Source organism: Gopherus flavomarginatus, chromosome 6 (genome assembly GCF_025201925.1).
Source record: "Gopherus flavomarginatus isolate rGopFla2 chromosome 6, rGopFla2.mat.asm, whole genome shotgun sequence".
NCBI classification, from domain to species: domain Eukaryota; kingdom Metazoa; phylum Chordata; order Testudines; family Testudinidae; genus Gopherus; species Gopherus flavomarginatus.
The window spans coordinates 138,935,874-138,956,113 of NC_066622.1; the positions used below are offsets into that span (position 1 = coordinate 138,935,874).

The 20,240-nt window shown below is 56.0% G+C and overlaps 1 protein-coding gene across 1 annotated transcript in view; it reads right to left on the minus strand.

The window, feature by feature from the left end:
• Positions 1-20,240, minus strand: part of SLIT1 (slit guidance ligand 1) — a 120,383-nt gene that overhangs the window by 88,603 nt on the left and 11,540 nt on the right. The window contains exon 4 of the mRNA XM_050957972.1: positions 16,611-16,682. Within this exon, the coding sequence (XP_050813929.1) occupies positions 16,611-16,682 (72 nt within the window). The remainder of the gene's footprint in view (positions 1-16,610; positions 16,683-20,240) is intronic.

Consider the following 20,240-nt stretch of genomic DNA (forward strand, 5'->3'; position numbering starts at 1 on the left):
GCACACCCCCTCTCCCTGGCCTGAGGAGGCCGATAACTGTTATTACTGACTCAGCGTTTGCTGCCCGCCCTGAGCCTATTGACTCAGCATTTGCTGTCCCGCCCTGACGAAGGGTTGGGTCTTAAACTATTATCGTTGCTCAGCCCTGACCCAGGCCTGAGCTTATTGACTCTGTGTTGCTATCCGTCCTGATGTAGGAACCGGCGCCTCGCAGTTGTTACGGCTCAGCCCTGCTGGAGGGCCTGAGCCCCTCGCCTGTCGGGCGGACAAGTACTGCAAGGACTACTGGGCTAACTTCCCGGGCCAACCAGAGCAGAGTGGGCTGGCGTGGCTCCCCTCCTCCCCAGAGAGGGACGAGCCCTGGCGCCACCTCATCTACAGTCTGCCTTGGAATGGGAGGAAAATTATCACCGCAGTTTTATTTGTGAGGTCTGATAGTTGATGATAATCTCCAGTACATCACAGCCATTGGGGCTGGAACTGTGCTCTCTATCCCATCCGAAATCCTGCTTCCAGAGCTCTGTGCTCTGGCTATTATGTATATCACGGTCATGCCCTAAAACCTGAATCAGGACTGACCCCCACCCCACCCCAGCACAGGACACTGCAACAAACCCATTGTCAGACCCAGTCCCAGCTCTGAAGAGCTCCACACGGCACTGGGGCAAGCCTGAATCCTCCTCATCCTGGTGGAATTTATGGAGACAAATTTGCCACCTGGAGGACACGGGGAGAGGAGACATTTCCTCCAAGAGGCTGTTTCAAAAGGGGGCTGCTTGGAGCAGCTGCTGGGTTTGGCTTGTTAGAAGTATTCTCAATGGTGAGAGATCAGTGGGCAGGTGAGGCCGTATAAAGTGCATCATAAATGAAGTTTAATCAGAAGGCTCTGCAAATTCCCCTCTCTGCTGGCTGCCTGGGCATGTGTAATGAGTTGGTAGGCGGTTGCCTTGTCTCTCCATTTTCTGTACCCCAGTTACTGAAGGACAGGAATCTTTTCCTTTTTTTACTTTCTGAACTGAAAAAAACCAGAGAGAAGGTGTTTTTATTCTGCTACTGACATGGATAAACAAAGGATTAGCTCGTGTTTAACTCTTTGGGTGGAACAGGCCTTGGTGGACAAACATTCTGTAACATGGGGGAGGGGCTGAAAGGGGATTTGGGGAGACAAGAGTTCCTTCGTGTTTTACCAGCTCGGTATTCAGCAGCGCTGCCCCAGCGTTAGGAAAATTAAGCTTCTACTTGCTGTTGATTGTCTTGTGAGCTGCAAATATCCATTTGTTGGAATGAAAAGGGAACTCCAGGGGCGAGTAGGCGCCATTTAAATGGTGCAAATGATGGTACAAAATATGAGGGGTAGTGGATGCTTGTTGGATGTGCAGCCGAACCGAAAACTGAAGCCAACATTTCTTCTTTGCCTCAGAGCTCGATCCAAATCCAAACGTTCTGACTAGCGCTAGAACAATCATAATCACACATTCCTGGTTCTTAACCGCTTGGTTTCAGCAGTGCCCACAATGTGCTGGGTACTTTCCAGACATGAACAAACGCAAGTCCCTGCCCCAAAGCACTAACCAGTTACAGAAGGACAAACAGAGAGAGAGCAAGGAAAGCGGGTGGGATCTCTGAAGCTATGTCTACACTGCAGCTTAGAATCACAGAATCATAGGACTGGGAGGAACCTCGAGAGCTCAGCTACTCCAGCCCCTGCGCTCACGGCAGGACTAAGGATCATCCAGACCAGCCCTGACAGGTGTTTGTCCAACCTGCTCTTAAACACCTCAGTGATGGAGATTCCACAACCTCCCTGGGCAGTTTATTCCAATGCTTAACCAGCCTGACAGGTAGGGAGTTTTACCTAATGTCCAACCTAAACCTCCCTTGCTGCAGTTTAAGCCCATTGCTTCTTGTTCTATCCTTAGAGGTTAATGAGAACAATTTACCTCCCTCCTCCTTGTAACAACCTTGTGTGCACTTGTTCTTGTGTCAGCGTAACGTCTGGCGCTCAGGGGATGAATAAACCCCTCCCCTCAGCGACACTAGTGACCCCGGGCGAGGTCTCTCCTGGCGGCTTAGAGCAGCTACGTAGGAGAGCTCCCACGGCCTGGTGCACCTGCGCTGCGTAATCTCTCCAGTGCAGCCGCCCCAAGGAAAGCAGGCAAGGGGGCAGTTGGCCACGGTAGGGGATATAGGGCTCAAGCCTGCCCATTGCTGAGGAAATGCTGGAGGCTAACGAACACCTACAGGCTCAAGCCTGTGACGTATTCATTACACCATTGTGTGAGAGGGTGGGGGAGGGTATCTCCAAGCAGCCAACTCAGCCACAGTCTCTCTCCTTTCTGACACCCAAGATGCACCAAATGGATAATGGAGCAAAACAAAACCCCAGAGCCGAATGCCCCCAGACTCAGGGAGGTTCAGATTTGGACCCCAGATCTGTGCCGCGGGCCCATCTCAGACCCTAACCATGGAGAGGGCCTGGGGCTGGTGGGCACTACAGTGGGAAAAACTTCCTACAAGACTTTAGAGAGTCCCCTGGCGTTTAGCTTGTGCACTGTTCTGTTCGGTGAGATGCACAGGCATTTCCCACTGCCAGCGGCATTGAGGCACTAAGTGGCATTAAGTCCCAGGCATTCAAGTCATGAGACTGGATTAAAAAAATCACACGACGTTTTTTAAAAGGTGTGTGGGGGGGGTCTTTTGCTATATGCTTTCTGGTTTCTGCACCTGTAGAATCCCATTTCACACTTTTCTCCACAATCACAAGAACCAGAAACGTTTTCTGGGTGAAAGCGCCACTTCCCATGGAACCACCTGGCTCAGGAGCTGGGGCTTTACAGCCAAACTGCGAGCGCTGGTGACCCGGGCTCTCTCCTCTACAGTGAGCCTGGGTAAGACACAGCCTCTGGAAACTGCAGCCAGGCCACAGGGCCCAGGCCCAGCCTTTAGTCCTGGAGCAGCACGTACCACAGTGCAGAGGCAGAGCTGCCTGGGGGCAGGAGTGCTGGGGCTTTCCTGCCTGCCCTGCTCTAGGCTCCTCCTGGAAGCACTGGCCAGCTCCAGCCTAGACAGTGTCCAGAGTGCGGAGATCTGCGATTAGCAGGGATGGGGCCTGGCCCTCCTTCCAAGCCCTGCTCCAGTGACCTCTGCACCGGCCCCGGCTCCATGCAACAGCTGTCCCAAAGCCACCTCTTCCTCCCTACAGTCCACCAGCAGCTGGCTGGGACATGGGGCAGGGGCTACTCTAGCTCAGCGCCCCACACCTCGTACAGGGGCAGGAGAGGCAGCCTGGGGAAGGAGCAAGCAGCTGACGACTCTCAAGCACAGCCTTCTCAACTGTAGGCCTGACTCCAGGCCAGCGGGCGGCTGCCAGTCTCTGGGGCCCGCGTCTCCAGAACCTGCAGCCCCATTGCGGTCAGGCTGGAGCCCTGGGGCTCCTCCCTGGGGTCTCTGCTTTCCCCTTGGATCAGCCCTTTCTCCTCCAGGCCTGGCCACAATGCTCCCACCCATCTGCATGGCGCTCCTCCCTCCGGCCCTGCTCGACCTGGCTCCCGGGGTGCCCGATGGCCTGCCAGCTCGGCTGGCCCCCTCTTTTCCTAGGTAACCTCCCCACTTATTAGTGCCTCATTTGTCTCCCTGCATTTCCTTGGAGCTGTCACTGGGCCACAGTGACTCTTTGTTCCTCTGGGCTTGTGCGGAGCCCTCCCCCTCTGGAGTCAGACCCCCGGGGGGGGAGTTACATTCTCAGAGCGTAACACCCCCACCCTCCCCGCCCAGCAGAGCAGGCGGAGGGGGACTCAAAACGTCCCCTCCCCCTGATTGGTATTTGATGAACACCTTCCGGCCACGTTCCCTCTGCCACGCCACCTCGCTCCTTCCCTGACAGAGGGGCCTTTGTCGGGGTGCAGCACCTGGCGTGAGAGCCTGGCAGAGGAGCCCCCTTGCCCTCGCGGGGAAGAGGGAGAGGCTGACGGTGGGGGCACACTGCTCCAGAGCGAACATCACAGGCACAAAAGCCAGGCTGAGGAGAGCCCAGTCGAGACATTCCCCCTCCACCACTCAGCCAACGGACCCCAGAACAGGGAGTGACCCGTCTCCCAGACCCGAGGATTTTCTGGGCCCAGGGCGGGGCTCAGGCGGCAAGCTCCTCAGGGCAGGGCCCATGACTCAGACTGGTCCACGCACCACTCTGGGGAGCAGCGATAGTGGGAGCACTAGTGTAGAAAGGACTCGGGCACCCTGACCAGTCCCTGCAGCACACAGCACTCACAGCATTGCTCGTACTGGTGTGGCCGCAGCGAGGACGAGGCCAGCAGCAAGTCACAGGCAATGGCCCCAGACCCGGGCAGACTACACTTTTGCTAACCTGTCCCAGCGCTTTACACTCTTGTCTCTGGGCTCAGGTCAGTGAGATTTCCACTGGGAAACCCACACACTGCTCAGCCTGTGTTGAAGCAAGCACAAGAGGCTACCAGACTGGGGTGGAGGGCAGGGCTACAGGAGGGGAGGGCAGTGGAGAATCAGGCTCGAGGAAACCAAAGTGTAGCCAGATGCAGAGACTGGCCTGTAGGCTGGCAGCCAGGTGCCCAGGAGATCTTAGCAGCGACTTCATTTGACAAGCCTCACTCTGTATGTGCTCCGGGGGGTGCAGGGGAGGGGGCCTGATACAGGAGCCAGGCCCTGGGGCCAAACACACCAAACCCAGTGGCAGAGATTCCCGTCAGCCAACAAAGGCTGAAGATCATCAGCTGGATTTTAACGAGCTGAGCTGTCACCTCAGGGAGTTCTGCAACCTCCTGCCGAGGCTGTAATGAGATCAGAGATGAGCGGTGCACTTCCTGGGGTAGGGGGATGCGTGTAAGGATGCACCATGCCTCTGGGCTGCAGGGGGGGTGTCTGGGTGCACGTGGAGCTGGCAGTGTGCGTGTGTACTGAGCCGGGGTAAATCAGAAGGTATCAGCGATGCTCACGCTGGGGTAGGACAGGCGGCAGACCCCAGGCAAGCTCTCCAAGTCTGTGCTCTGGCTGAACGGGCAGGGACCGGCTGCTCAGGGCGAGTCTCAGAGGTGAGGCAGGGTTCACGCTGGCCATGCCTAATACCGGGACTCCCCTTCAAAGGGGAGGAGAGACACAGGCTCTCCCGAGCAGTGGGGAACAGCACCAGGGCTCCCAGCGGAGGCGCTGGAAGAAGGGTGCGGAACCCAGGCGAGGCGAGCACTTCACACAGATGCAGACTCCAAACAGGTCCTGCTCCCAGGCACCACCTCTGGCTCTGCCCCGGCCCGCAGCACCCCTCCGATTCACCGCCTGGCTGGCCAAGGCTCTGACAGCTGGCCGTTCTCAGTCCCCGTAGACAGCACTGACCAGGGGCTGCTGCCTTTCCAGGGGCTATGGAGTTGCCCTTCGCCTCCATGCAGGCCTCCTCTGGATGGGCAGCAGCCACCGGTGCCAAGCATGGGAGGAGGCAGAATCCTCTGCCCCTCCCTGTATGGCCTAGATTCACAGGGAAACGCTGCCACACTGCTGGGAGACACACCGGTCGCTCATATCCAGACCTCCAAGAAAGGTTGGGAGAGGCTGCTTCAGACGTCCATTCACCTTCCAAACAGCACCATGCGCTTCTGATCACAGCTGCCCCCAGCTCCTCTGGCACCCAGGAAATGCCCTGCTGGCAGCTGAGTGCAGACAAGGCATTCCTGTCCCAATCAGTCCTTCCGCGGCACCTGGGTCATGCATGAGCCGGAAGGCAGGGGCTGGGGCCACTGAGTGGAGGGATGGGGTGGGTATCAGAGCCCACCTACACAACCAGAGGCACAGAAACCTCTAGCAGGGTCCACCTCGCACGCCCAAGCTGCCCGCCGAGCACAGGTGAGACACACCGCAGCAGCACAGGGACCGGAGGAGGGAGCAAATCCGGCAGCTGAGGGGCCCTGACGCCAGAGGGGACGGCTCTGGAATAGAAACCCGTTCACAGACGGGAAATGATAGAGCTGGAAATGGGAAAGGTATCTCAAGTCCCATCATGTTAATTTCTCCAGGGGTCAGTGCAGGCTTGTTCCCAGCAGTCTGTTCTGCTGGGTGAGGCGTTATCTCGTCTCGTGTTAAATTACCCAAGCGACAGGCTTTCTCTCATTTCTTCTGGGAGCCGAACCCGCAGTCAGAGAGCATCCGTGCGCTGGGGTTACTGGAGAACAGGCTATTTCACTGTAAAGCACAAATCTAACCGTGTGGATGCTAGCACAAAGTGGGGTCCGTGGGGAGGGGAGGGGCTATGACTTCGGTGGGAACCCAAACCTTGGATTTCCCGACTGGGCTGTGTTTAAAGTCTGGACCCCAGTACTGCGCTGACATGTGTTTGCTCCTGGCTCTCTTTGATCAATCACTTCCGTTCTGTAGCACTGGTCCCTCCCCCGGGGAATTGGGGAGGCCTGCCCCATTCTGCCCCTTGCTGCTCGGGACTCACAAGCTGCACCTGGCATGGACACCGCCCACCTGAGCGGCAGGCTCATGCTGCAAGGGCCACCTAGCTGTGTTACTAACCAGTGAACAGCTTCCCACCAGGGTATTGCTCTGCGGGGAGGGATCCTTTGCACTGCTCCAGTTCACTTGCCATCACTGGGTGAGTCTTGCCTGCTCTTCTAAACACAGCTGGGTCCCATTCGGTCCTGGTGTAAGAGTTAAACCCGCACTGAATCTCGCGCTAGTCTCAATGTATTACCCCACTAGCCTCTCCTGTGCCCACAAGACATCCAGCAGCCGGCTGTCTGCAACTCGATTCCATCAAATAACCCGTGCCCAGCAGCGACCCCTGCAGGGCACCGCTGGTACTGCACCACTCACCGCGCTCCCGGTCACGATCAGCGCAATCTGGAAGCACCTCTACTGCTCTCTGGCGACAGGGCGCGGCTGGCTTGGCTGGCCCCTGAACCGCCTGGGAGTTTTGTATTGACTCCCTGGTAGCAGGAGGAGGTCCCTGGTGTGGCCCTGTGCTGTGCATTCCTGCCTGTGCTTAGTCACTTCCCGTTGGCTCCTGTAATCCACTCCAGCCTCTTGGCTGGCGCAGAGCTTTGACAAACCAACGGGCCAGGTCTTCTTTTTGAAGACTGGTCCATAGTTCCTTACTCTCAGCTGTCTGCTCTCAGACCCATGCAGGGCCAGGCTGGCGGATAGTGGCTAACCGAGCTGCCCACTCTCGGCAGAGCCGACGACGGCTTTTACTTGCTCCTGCTGACCCGTACGTGGAGGCTGACATTTTGACAGTGCCCGGGGAGGCTGGCAGCCCCATTTCAGACACCGGGAAGGGCTCCTGTTCATGGGCGCTGGGCTCCAACACCCCCAAGATGTCTCAGGTTCCCCCCCAAACTCAGGAACCACTTTGAAACATGCTAGTCTCGCCATCCCTAAGCCGTCTGTCCCCATCCTACATGTGTTCTCACACTGCCCTTGAGTTCACAGCTCCCTTTGGTAGCGTCCTCTGACAGAGTGGTTCTGTCTCCCAGCCATTACAGGACCATCTGCTGCTGAATTGCTAGCAGCATCGGATCATATTGCTCTCCTCCTCCTCCAGCCCTTTGCTCGCTTTTCCTTTTAACATCTCCTTATTTATAGTATTTCTTAACACCTCTGGCTACCAGTTTTCCATCCCATGCGCCTGCCTCCCTGACACTGTTCCTGCCATATTTAGCTACTACCATACGTTCTCGCTCTGCTGTTGTGGCCTTTCCCATCTCTCTCTAGCACAGTGCCTGGTGGCAGCTGCTAGAGGGAAGCAATTTCTGGAGCGAGGTTTAAAGGCAGGGTGGAGAAGCAGAGAAAGAAGAAATCCAGGGCAGTTATAAGAAATATCCCACAACCCCTTCCCAGTGCAGAACTCTGAGAGCCACTGGAAAAACACTCACAGGCCTGGGATCAGGTGCGCTCAGAAAAGCTGGGGAAAAGCCTCCAGCCCCCCGCTCCCCTTCTTGCCTTTCAGCCTGACAGATGTGTGATGGGGGCCAGGAACCACGTGCGTGGGGAGCAAATGTAAATGTGTTTAGCTGTGCGGAGCCCAGCCAGAGAGCTGGGGTCACCTTCCTGCCTTGTCCATTTTTAACAGCTCTGCGTTTCGCAGGAGACACCGTCCTCCAACTGCATTAGCAGAGGGAAACCGCAGGGCCTTTGTTCTTCCGTCCAGCACTGACAGTTTAATTAAACCCAGTTTGTGATGGGGTCGGCGGGGTCGTGTGTCCTCCAGTGAAATCTCAGATCACCCAGTTTCCAGCCACCGGGGCCGATTAAGGAGTTAGCCCCTGGTTCCAGCGGAGATGTAAACAAGGGAGCACAACACACTGACTTGCCTGTTTGGATCTTTCTGCCAGTTATTCTGGGGCCCTCCAGCCCCCGGAGCCTTCCCTGCCTCACGCCTTGGCATGGACACAAAGGATTTGGGCCACCCCGTGAGCGGCAGCTTTGTCCCCATATGCAGCTGGGACTGGCGAGAGAGAAGGCAGGGGACAAGGGCAGAGCGCAGCACCCTGCACAGGGGGCAGACCACAGCAGCAAGGCACTCATCTGCCCGTGGCGAGCTCCGTTCATGTCAATTCAGGAAACGAGCCGCTGGATATCCAACCTCTCCCTGTGCTTGCCCTGCCCCAGACCTGATCATTGTCTGCCCCCAACTTCACACCTGACAAGGCAGGCCCTTGTGGGACCCTGTCCGAGGGAGGGTCCTGTAGCATCAGACAGATGCCCCCGCCCTCTCAGATGAGGCCTGAGCAGAGCACATGGCCGGGCCCAGGGCACTGGACAGCCACCCCGCGGGAGTCTGGGAGAGAAGCCTTGGTCTTAATTCCAAGAAATAGCTCCTCAGAGAATACGTCTGAACCCAGGCCTGGGCTGGCGTTGGCCCCGACCAACCATCAGCCCGGGCTGTCCCCAGCAGTACAGAGGGGGAAGGGCTGGGAAAGCCAAGGGCCCTGATCATTCCCAGCAGGTCAAGGGAGGTGGGAGTGGGGCTTGGGGAGCCGACAGTCCTGCCTGTACCGAGAGGTCAGGCTGAGCGAGGCCCCTGCGCACGCATTCTGGGATCGTCTCTGTTGGTTCTTGCCTGTGGTTCCCAGAGTTCAGGTCAGGTCAGAGACTCCGAGCACATTCCAATCCCCTCCATAACGGGGATGGAGAAATGCTACTTGCAGCACGGAGCCGAGTGACTAATGGGATTTCAGACCATAACATGCCACAAGAGTGGACTGCGATTTGATACTCTGGCCTGGGAGTCAGCAGAGCTGGGCTCTGTCAGGCTCCGATCCTACCCGCGTGTGCCCTGGCAGCTTACCCCCTGCCGCACACCGCAGGTTCCCAGCTTTTCCTCCTTTCACTCTCTTGGGGCTCTGAGGGGCAGTTTGGGAAGGGCTTCGAGACCCACCGTATAGCGGTGAGTGCTGCACTGCCAGCATCTACCTGCCTCGTTGCTTTACTAACATGGCAACGAAGAGTCACAGAAGTCAAGGCCAGAAGGGACCATACTGACCCTTCGGCCTGGCCTCCTGCAGAGCGCAAGCCACAGCACCTTCTCCAGCGTCGCCTGCCTCCAGCCTACAGCTGCTGGCTGAGCTAGCACAGGTGCTTTACACACGATTTAACACAGAATCCACCTGGCCCCAGGTACGTCGTTTCCATGGGTCGTGTCGCTCACTCTTAAAAATGCGTGCTGCATTTTAAATCTGAATTTGTCTAGCATCAGCTTCCAAGCGCTGGATCTCAAAGTGCCCTCTGTTCTCAGCGATCCTTCTCCAGGGAGGGATTTGTAGGCCAGGAGGAAGTCACCTCTTAACAGAAAAAGCAAATTTCATACAAATTCCTGCAGCACCAGGGAGCCGGAGAGCCATTGTCCGAGACTGGCTCACCCTGCAGCAAGCCAGAGAGGTGTATCACCCAGCAGCAGCGTCAGGGGAGCAAGTCCCAGCTCGGCGAATTTAGCTTCTGGCTTACCCTGGAGCACGCTTGGGGGAGCTGCAGCCGACCCGCCAGAGGACGAAGCCTTGCCTGGGCAGGTTGTTCAGGAGGCAGCGACAGAGGGCCAGACTCCACTCCTGGGTGTAGAGACAAGGAACTGCACTACGTGAATGGCATTTCTCTGCAGTGGAACTGAGAGCTGAGCCAGCCATGGGAGAAGAAATCCCCTGGGCAGCACAAAAGCAGGTTTATTCCCTTGCTCAGGTTTTGGGAATTTCAGCGATCTAAGAGCATTATGTTCCCTCTCTCGGCAGCTCTCATGCCAAGCCGCCTCTCTCCTGAGCAGCTCCCCCAGCCTCCTCCCCTCTCTCCTAGCTGACCCTCGTTACCTGGCCCTCCCATGCTCCTATCGCTTATTGCAGGCAATACCTCTGTGCAGCGGCCCCTGCTGACACAGGAGCCAGAAACCATTTCTGCACTCAGACCGGCCTCTCTCTCCACTGCTCCAGCGAGGCAGGGAGGTGCTGGGGATTGCAGGGCTCAGGTGAGAAGCAATCGGAGCCTGTCACCTCTAGGTCAGCAAGCTGCACCCCCCGCAGGTGAGACTGACCTTGCTGCAGTCTGACAGCTGGGCAGTGCCCTAGGAGTTTCGGTGCGAGCAGCCATGCCATGACTGGCTCTTGCTGGCCCTTGGCTGCCCGGGGGTCTCTGCAGGGCAGGCTGAGGCTCAGTGGCAGGGCAGCGCGGGGAATGTGGGCGGGTTCTGTAGCACTATCGCCCAAGCCCAGCAGAGCCGGCTCAGCCCCCTTCATTTATCAAAGGCGCCAGTCACAACAGAACTGCCACAACCCGATCCACAAGGCTCCCCCAAGGGGATCTCCCTGCCCAGCCACCACCTGCCCCGCAGGGCAGCCTGAGACAACAAAACCCAGCGCCTGCTCTGCAGGGCAGACAGGTCGGGGAAGGGAGGGGCTGTACTGCCTTGTTCACACACTCAGACTGCACCAGTTTCTAGTTAAATCGGTGCAAAGCCCCTTGCTGACACTCTAGATTCGGTTCCAGACGGGCTTATTTCAGTTTAACTTAGACCTGTTCCTAGCCAAGCTATATCCACATAGCCCGAGACACATATACCGGAGCTAAGAGCATCCGCGTGGCCCTTGGCACTGGCTGGACTAAATCAATTTTAAATCTCACCTCCAGGTAAACCAGTGTGACTCGGCACATAGACCAGCTCTGCTCTGGGACCTGCTCCTGCCTCAGCCCCTCTCATTTAAACCCAGAGTCTCCCGTTCAGGAGCAGTGTGGATCCGGGAGTGCCAGGGCGAGGCGGCACGGGACAGGCTTGGCTGGCAGTAACGGCAGAGTAAATCCAGAGTAATTTAACAGACAGAGAGCGCAGTTTCTCTGGACTGACACCAGTGTAGAGAAGCAGAATCTGGCCCAGTGTCTCTGGATTCAGGATTACAGCACTGCAGACAAGTTCCAGACCCTTCCTGGAATACCCTCCGACCCTCGGAGCTCCATGGTTACTGCTGGAACGTACCAGCTCATAACGAGGACAACAATTGTTACGAAATACACCCTACAGCAAGGGAGTGTTTGGTTTCACACACACCTTCCTCCTTCACGTACCCCGCAGCACTTCTCTCGGCGAAGGATTAGACACAGGACATGCACCTTCTCTCTGCTCAGCTCGCCTGAGCTTACGCACAGCTTGGGATACAAAAGCCAGCACAGAGACAGGGGAGTTAGCAGCAGGAGGAGCTGTTCGGACCATCAAAGAGCAGCTGGGATAGCTGAAAAATCTGGATCCAGGCATAGTCACAGTTTCAAAAAACAACATTTCAGAGAGTCCTGGCAACTGCTATTTTCCCTACCAGGAAAGGGCTAAAACACACTCATAAAGGAAACGGTTGGAACAAACAAACAAAATAAGAAGAGGGAGGCCACAGCAGAAACAGGCCAAGGGCTAAGAGCTACCACCACACAAAGCAAGGGTGGAAAGGATTTCAAGCTGTCCCCGCCGCCCATTTACATCTCTCCTGCACCTCCCTTTGTCCGGACACTTGCACGTTAGACCAGGAGCTGTTCAAGGCAGGGATGGTCCCTTTTCAGCTATCTGCACAGCTCCATGCATGGACTATAAATAATCACACCGTAAAAAAAGAGAGGGAGCTGTGACATCTCTCGCCATCCCAGACCCCGCGAGGGCCACCTCACATCTGTATCCCTCTGACGGGATTAAAACCTGGCACAGATTAAAATGAAAATGTTCACATTTTACACTCATTACCTTCATTGTTTTTTCTTTTTATGTAATAGGAGCCTTTGAAGCAGGACAGCCCTTCCTCATGCTCCACCTCCGCAGAGCTGAGACCAAGAGAAATGCCAATCCATAATTAATTGGAAGGGTGCGTTATCAGCTGCCATGACATATGCCAATTTTGGGCACTGATCCACCGTTTCACACACTCCAAGCTGGCAGCCCCAGCCTGGTTTTAACCCTTTACAATACATTTGTGAACGGACTCTTGGGACCAGCTCTCTGGTGGGCACAGGAGCTTATTCTAAACCTGCTGGCTGTGCCAACAAAGCCTGTCCTGCAGAGCTGCCGAGACGTCTGTCCAGGGGCTTGCCTGGCCCAGCTCCCTCACACTCAGTCATGGGCTCTACCCTCGCACACCCTGTGAGGCAGGAACTATTATCTCTGCTCACAGCTGGGAACTGAGACATAGGCTAGAGGAAGTGACTTGCCTGAGGGCTCACAGGGAGCCTGGGCCCCAGCCCAGTGTCCCGTCCACTAGCCCACTCTTCCCACTCACACAAAGTCCAAACCACTCAACCTGCTGAAGGAGATCACTGAGTCAGCAGCACCAAAGGAAACTGCTCCAAGATACGGGCTGCATCTAGAGATAGTCTAGGACCATACTGTGTGACTCAACCACCCTCGAACCCCCGCCTCTTGAGACAGCCAACTTGCCTTCAAGCCAGGCTGTTGCCCAGAATCCTATTAGCATCTGGTGTTTACATTTGCTGTGGAAGTTGGATGGAGACAAGGGGATGATTGTGATGCAGAATTTGTAATTGCGCTGTTAAAAGATTCCCCCCCCCCCCCCACAAGAATGGTCCCGAGAACCCAGCCACCCAGAATGGCCAAACCGCCCCGACAACCACAGCCCGGGGACAAACCAACCCACCACAAGAAAATTCACAACTGTTTAAAAAGCACAAACTCTTCCTCGAGCAGAGGTTTTACCCTCAAAAATGAGACGCGGAGGCGCCCAGATACCACAGTGCCGGACAGCAGGCTAGACGGACAGATAGAACATTTGTATAAAGAGATGCGAGGCACGTATACAAGCTCCCTTGTAACGTACGGCCACACTCCTCGCCCTCCTCCTAGCCGCTAGAACTCCGGCTCCTGCTCCCGGCTAATCTTCTGCTCCTCTTGGCTGCAATACAAATCAAATCGGGGAAAAACACGAACTAGGTTCTCCAGCATTCTCGGCCTGGCTTGATTCTACTGCAGCATTACGGGGACTCGCTGTGCATCTGGGCACCTACCCAGCGCTCAGGGCCACGGTGTCTGAGCAACGCTGCCTCTGTTTCCTTGCACCAAGTCTGTATCAGCCCCTGTGGCACAGGGGTTATTCCAGCCAGAGCAGTGGTAAGAATCAGCCTGCTCTCAGGCTGGGGAGACGGGGGTCAAGCCCAGAGTCTGAGCCCTGCACGGGGTGGGGAGCAGCATGGACTGACCCCCAGGACATCCGCAGGCCTGAAACTCGCCTGGGAAGAGAATCTGGGCTGGGGGATCAACCCTCCGCCAACCGCTCATGGCGTTTCCAAGGTAAACGTGCTAATGGGAGCTCAGTCGCTGACCAATGGCAAAGCGCCAGATCAAGTCATCTGGTGCCATAGTAACGGCTGCCTCAGAAACGGGCCCTTTTCAGGGTGCTTGGCACAGGCCACCCCGTCTCTTGTCCTTTTCTCTCACACACAAAGCGGAGGAAACAATCTTCCAGCCACTTCCCCTCCCTTCTCCCCCGCACCTGGATGGGGGCAGGGCCCGGCCTGTGCTGAGAAATGGCCTGACGCATTTTCTCCCGGTCCCCGGGGGAGCCCCTAACAACAGGGGCCAGCGCTGTGCTCTGAGCCAGGCAGCTGCTCCTTCGCAGGCCTCTGGAGACGCCCCTTGTCAGGACCCGCTGCCCAGCGTGCCCCCTCCAACGCAAGCCAGAGCAGCCATGGGCACCGCTGGGCACTGAGTGGCAGGAATCCACCTGCCAAGGGCCCGTTCGGACACTTCGGGGAATGCTCTCCAGGGCGCGGTGCCGGGGGAGAGCCAGCTCAGGCTAATCAACCACCCTGCCCCCAGCATCCCACCACCAACACGGGAGCCAGGCAAATAACACCCCCTTCCAAGGCTGGTCTGCCACGGCACCTCTCCTGCGCCGGCACAGCGCCCCCAGAGCCCCAGCCCCATCTGCGGCTCCCAGCTGTGTCCCATCCCATTGCCTCCCACCCCCACACTTCGATCATACAAATGCCTTTTTCCTTCTGAAAGGCTGTGCAGTCCCTGCCTCAGATCCAGATGCATCCCAACGTGCTAATTGGTGACTGAAGGTTACTGCTGCCTTTGCATTCATTGTTTTATTAGCAGCTGCCTCCTTGCTTTCACCTTCCCTCCACCATCTCCCATCTCCCCCTGGCCAGACACACTTCACAGGCCAACAAAGCGAGAACCTGTTGCTGCCGGTCTGGGGATGGAAAGGATGAAGAGATAATTAAGGGCACTCAGTTCTCCTGGGGCCAGCATGCCCTCCCCGGCTGCAGGTCTCCCACATGAGAAGAACAGCAGTGCGGCTGCATCCTCCAGTCCTTCGGCACCCCTGGAAAGAGGCTGAATGTGCAGGCGGAGGGGCTAGATAGTGGCCCAGGCCGGCACCCAGAAAGCACTAGGCATCTCTCACTTCTCCTCTGCGCACACACAGAGCAGAAGTGGAAAAAGGAACCGTGGCAGATGTAGGTCACACCCCAGCTGCCCAGCGTCCACCCAAAAGGGGCCCTGAGAACATCCCCCCCCAAAAGAGGTTCCAGCTCTGTCCTGCCGCAGCTCTTGGCAAGCGCTGAATGCACAGCCTGCTGTCTCCGTAGAGCACACGCTGCCTTCTCCGCCGGTCCCGGCCCAGCAAGAACCAAAGGGCAAAGGCACCCCAGAAAGATTCACACAACAGCACGTGCGCAAAATTCCATTCTTAATCCTCAGAGCTCAGGCCCAGCCTGCGCGGGCTCCCAATGATACCGTTCACACAGGACCAGCCACTCACAAGTCGTGCAACCCAGAGACACGCTGCACCAACAAACCACCATCCTGGGAAAGCAAGCGCACGATGGAGACTTCCTGGATTCCGAGACAAGCCTGCCACTGAGCCGGAGAAAGCACTTCCAGCACTGCCAGCCCGCAGCATCCAGCAGTAGCATCTCCTCCAGCTCGCGCCCCACGCAAAAGGGCTCCACCCTGCACAGCAGGCTATACACACGCATGGAAATGCTGTCCAGGCACAATCAGAGCTCCCGTCACGACTGGGGAAAGTGTCCCTACCAAACTGTTCCATGAAACCGCATGTCTGTGCACCTCAATACCTCAACCCTCTCCTGCCAGTTCCTCCACTGCCACACTTCTTTAAGGCCCAAAGAAACACCGGCTTCCAACACAGCGGCCTTGCTAGCCAACCAGAACATGTCACGCCTGGAAACCAGCTCCTAGAATGCCAGCTGGAGTTCAGCATGGTGGCACAAATTGAAAACCAGCAGCCCGACCTTCAGGAGCAAGTCTAGCTCTGATGCAATCAACACAGCAGCTCAGTTTTCCCGTCCACGCAGCCCTGACGCCTCACACAGCACACGCAGCTCTACCAGAATCAGCAAGGTGTTGCACACAAAGCTGGGCTTTGCTGCTGGCCTCGGTTTGCATTTGGTATCTCCAAGCTACAGATAATTCCCCCCGGCTTAGGGCTCGCCGGAATGGTTCCTCTCTCACAGACAGCAGGGTAAATCCGAAGTAGCTCTGTCCAAGTCGATGAGATTACACCAGTATAAGTGAGTTTAGAATCAAGCCCACAAGGAGATCCAAATGAAAGACATAGCAAAGGTATGGGAGAAGCCAGAGCTCACAGCCTCGCTTCATGTTTGAAAATGTCACATTTCAAGGTCTCTGGGCCTCCAGCTGGACAGGGCCCTGGGGTGTTTGCATTCCTTTACATTTCACATTAGCACAGACAAACCTCCCTGTCACAATACTAACATTGCTCAGCCAGCCCCGATATTAAGCAGTTTGTTAGCCACTGCTCTTCTCTTTAATAACATTTAACAGCCTTTAAAGATGCTGATCCTTCAGATCTTCCACGGCTGATTTCTCTTCATACTGCAGACGTCGGGTAATGAATTTACGTCACTCCAATTAAACATGTTTCCTCGCATCCCAGTTAGTTCCCCTTCTGATAAAACCCCAACTAACTCCAGTGCAGCAGCTGAGAACTCTGGATCTAAGCCCAAGAACTCTGCTGCATTCCCACAGGGAGAGCTCGCCGCGCCGACACACCCAGCCAGGGCCCCCTCACTGTCTGAGCCGTCCCAGGGCAGAGGATGGAACCTCGAGCGATAAGAAAGGTACTCACAGTCGCGACAGGGCCTGGTTGTTCTGGAACAGAAGCTCCGGCAGCGTGTGCAGCTGGTTCCGATTCAGCCGTCTGGGGAAATGGAGAGACAGGCTTACAGGGAGTCACATTTTCCAGGAGGAAGGCAAATGATCCCAGCCCAGCAAGGACCCCCAATGCCCAGCTCTGAACACCGGGGAGAGAGGACTGCTGGGGGGTGGGACGGCAAGTGGAAGGAGCCAGCAGCTGGAAAGATCAAGGTTTGCTCCATGGGCCCATACAGGGTCTCTCATAGACATTACAGAGTCACTACAGCGTTACTGGGCCAAACTCGGGGCCTTCCTCACATTCTCTCCAATGAGAACCACCTGTCTCTTTAGCAGGTAGCCTTCTTAGTCCATAGCTAGCCGAGGGGTGTGTGGGACACCCTGCCCAGGAGCCTCTAGGCACTAAGAGATCTTTGACAATGGGCCCCGGAAGTTGGACTCCTAAGTCCACCTTTAGGTACCTAAGTACGTGGCCTGAGTTTCAGCAGCTCGCACTGAAATCATCGTCGGCACAGGTCTGAGCTTTGCGGTGCAGCCCAAGGCAAGCAATCTCCTGCCAGCTCTAGAGACCCCGGCAAAGGGCAGTTAAATTCAGCCTGTTGCTCAGCATCTGCTCGGCTCCTTCTTCAACAAAGCCCCAGACCCACATGCTCTGTACGTCCTACCCACCAGCGCTCACCCCTACCTCTGCTGCGGCTTTCCTCCCTGCTGCAGGAGTTCCAGCCCCCTCCCCACCTTGCTGAGACGTGCTGGCAGCGCTCCACGGCTGAGCGGGGGCCTCGTCCATGCACAGAAGTCCCCCTGGTTTAACGGAACTGGTTTAGAAATTGACTTTGTTTCCTTGCCTGGACACTGGTTTCAGTTTGAGAGCAGCAGCCACACAAGAGCATTGCAGGGATGTGTCTAAAGCAGACCATGGTGATCGGTCCATTGGTTCTCAACCCACAGCCCAATCAGCTGCAGCCCATGTGACAACCTCAGGGCCATACAGGCAGGATATCTGTTGTGTGGATGCAGCCCATGTAACACAGAGCACTGCACAGGTTGAGAATCACCGACCTAGCCTGACCCCCTGGATAGCGGCGTCCAGAGATGCAGCCGTTTGTCCCGCCGGATGTATGGTCGGGACGCCATTTGATCTGATATTCTGGCTCAGGTTTGTTCGGGTTTTTTTTGCTTCGGCAGCGCTCCGGACCTGCCCCCTACCTGTCCCAATATTTTGTTCATGTAATCTGGTCACCCTAATAACTCCTAACACGGGTGCTGGGACTAGGGTTTCAGGGGGCTGCTGCAATCCCTGGCTTGAAGTGGTTTCCACTATATACAGGCTTTACAATCTGATTCAATGGCTCTCGGCACCCCACTGTACACATTGTTCCAGCCTCTGACTCCTGACCAAACGCATATTGTTCAGAAAAACATCCCAGCTTGATTTAGAAATGGCCAGTGATGGAGGTTCCACCACAGCCCTTGGTAAACTGCTCTGATGGTTAATTATTCTCCCTGGTAAAAATTTACACCTTATTCAGTGCAACGAGATGTGCAGCCCAGGCTCAGAGCTGAGGCGGTGCTCGGGAGCGGGGCCCACGTACACAGACAGTGTCAGCTGCAGCTTTGCCTGATAACCTGCTGCTCAGTCCGTTTGCCCCATCGGCTTGAACGAGTCAGGTTTTCAGTTTGCAGAGTCTCTTTATTTAGCATTAGCATCTCTTTATTTATTTATTTTAAAGGTAGCCATCCTGCAGCAAAAAACCTTCAGGACCAGACTCCAAAGAGAAACTGCTGAGCTTCAGTTCATCTGCAAATTTGACACCATCAGCTCAGGATTAAACAAAGACTGTGAATGGCTTGCCAACTACAAAAGCAGTTTCTCCTCCCTTGGTTTTCACACCTCAACTGCTAGAAGAGGGCCTCATCCTCCCTGATTGAACTAACCTCGTTATCTCTAGCTTGCCTGCATATATATCCCTGCCCCTGGAAATTTCCCCTACATGCATCCGACGAAGTAGGTATTCACCCACAAAAGCTCATGCTCCAATACGTCTGTTAGTCTATAAGGTGCCACAGGCCTCTTTGCTGTCTTTATTTAACAACGACTGAACTAGAACAGGTATTGCCCTTGTTCGCAGTGCTTTACATATACAATATTGGTATTGGTTGTATCTTATTTCCTCCACCGTTAAATGCAGACACCTCTGGGGCAGGACAAGCAGCTGTTTAAAAAGCACACAGCAACATTATATTGCAGTTTAGGACAGAAAGTGAAGGAGACTGCCTCTGATTGAAATTGCAGGGGATTTTAAAGATGCAAAACATAATGGCACAACTTGTACCTTGGACAGGACACCCCTACTCCTGTGACAGCCCTGTGGGATCTGTAATGGTCACAATTTCAGTTTTCTCTCTCACCTGAAAGGTGGAGCACCTCCCTTAGCACAGCACCTCTAGCACTCCACTGGGATGCCGGGTTCGGCCCTCAGTCAGGTCTACACTGTGAAACAAGAGCCACGGCTGCAAGTCTGAGAGCCCAGATCAGCTGACTTAGGCTCACACTACGGGGCTAAAAATAGCAGTGCAGATGTTCCCACTCGGGCCGGGGCCAGGGCTCTGGAACCCGAAAGGGGGAGGTCTCAGAGCCCAAGGTGCAGCCCAAGCAGGAAGGTCCACACGGTTATTTTTAGCCCGGTAGTGAGCTGACCCAGGTTCTGAGTCTGAGCCATGCTGCCGCGGCGTTTTCTTTCTTTCTTTATTTTTTTTGCTGTGCAGGCGGATGCCAAGAGGGGACAGCCCCCCACTGAGCCACATGCCCCCCTCTGCAGCCCGGCGCCCTGCGGGAACACGAGTCAGTTCTGATTTGAGATGAATGTCCGCTCCTGAGTCATCAGCACGCGTGTGTCCCTTGGAGGCTGCCCAGTCCAGCCCCGTGCAGGTCTGACTCTGCTTCCCGGAAGAGAGCGGGTGGGGTCACAGCTCAAGGCGGTGTGTGCGCAGGCAGCACTTCTGCTGCCGAGATCTACCTGCTGGTGCAGGTTTTGCACTGCACTGAAGGGGCTGCTAGGCGAGGTCCCAGCTGCGCTTATGGCTGCTTTGCACACAGACGCGTTAAGCACATTGCTGAGGAGTTATTTGGATCCACAAGAGAAAAGGAGCAGATTGGGACGCGTCTGAGTGCAAACGGCAGGCAGCTCCGCGGCTGGGGTATAAAAAGATTTGTCCTCCAGCCATCTGTCTGTGTTAGCGAGAGAGCAGGGCCCGTCCCCCAGCACAGCACCCCGCCCAGACACTGCCATGCCCTGCCCTCAAACAGGGTCTGACCTCAACCACTCCCACAGGAGTCCTGCCCGCAGATTCTCCTGCTGGCACCTGAATTGTACTGGAGAGCAGGGATGGACAAGGGTCTGATCCAGACCCGCACCCCATTCTCTTTCTCCCCTCCCATCCCCACAAGGGTCTTTGCTCAGGCTGCTCCTGGATCAGCCAGAGGGAGCTCACTTCAGAGCTCGCTCTTCTCCAGGGCAGAGTAGTGGGCTGCACCCAAATCCCCCCCCAAGCAATAGCACAGGCACTGGCCCCCCCAGCAGCTCGCGGGACCACCGACCCTTCT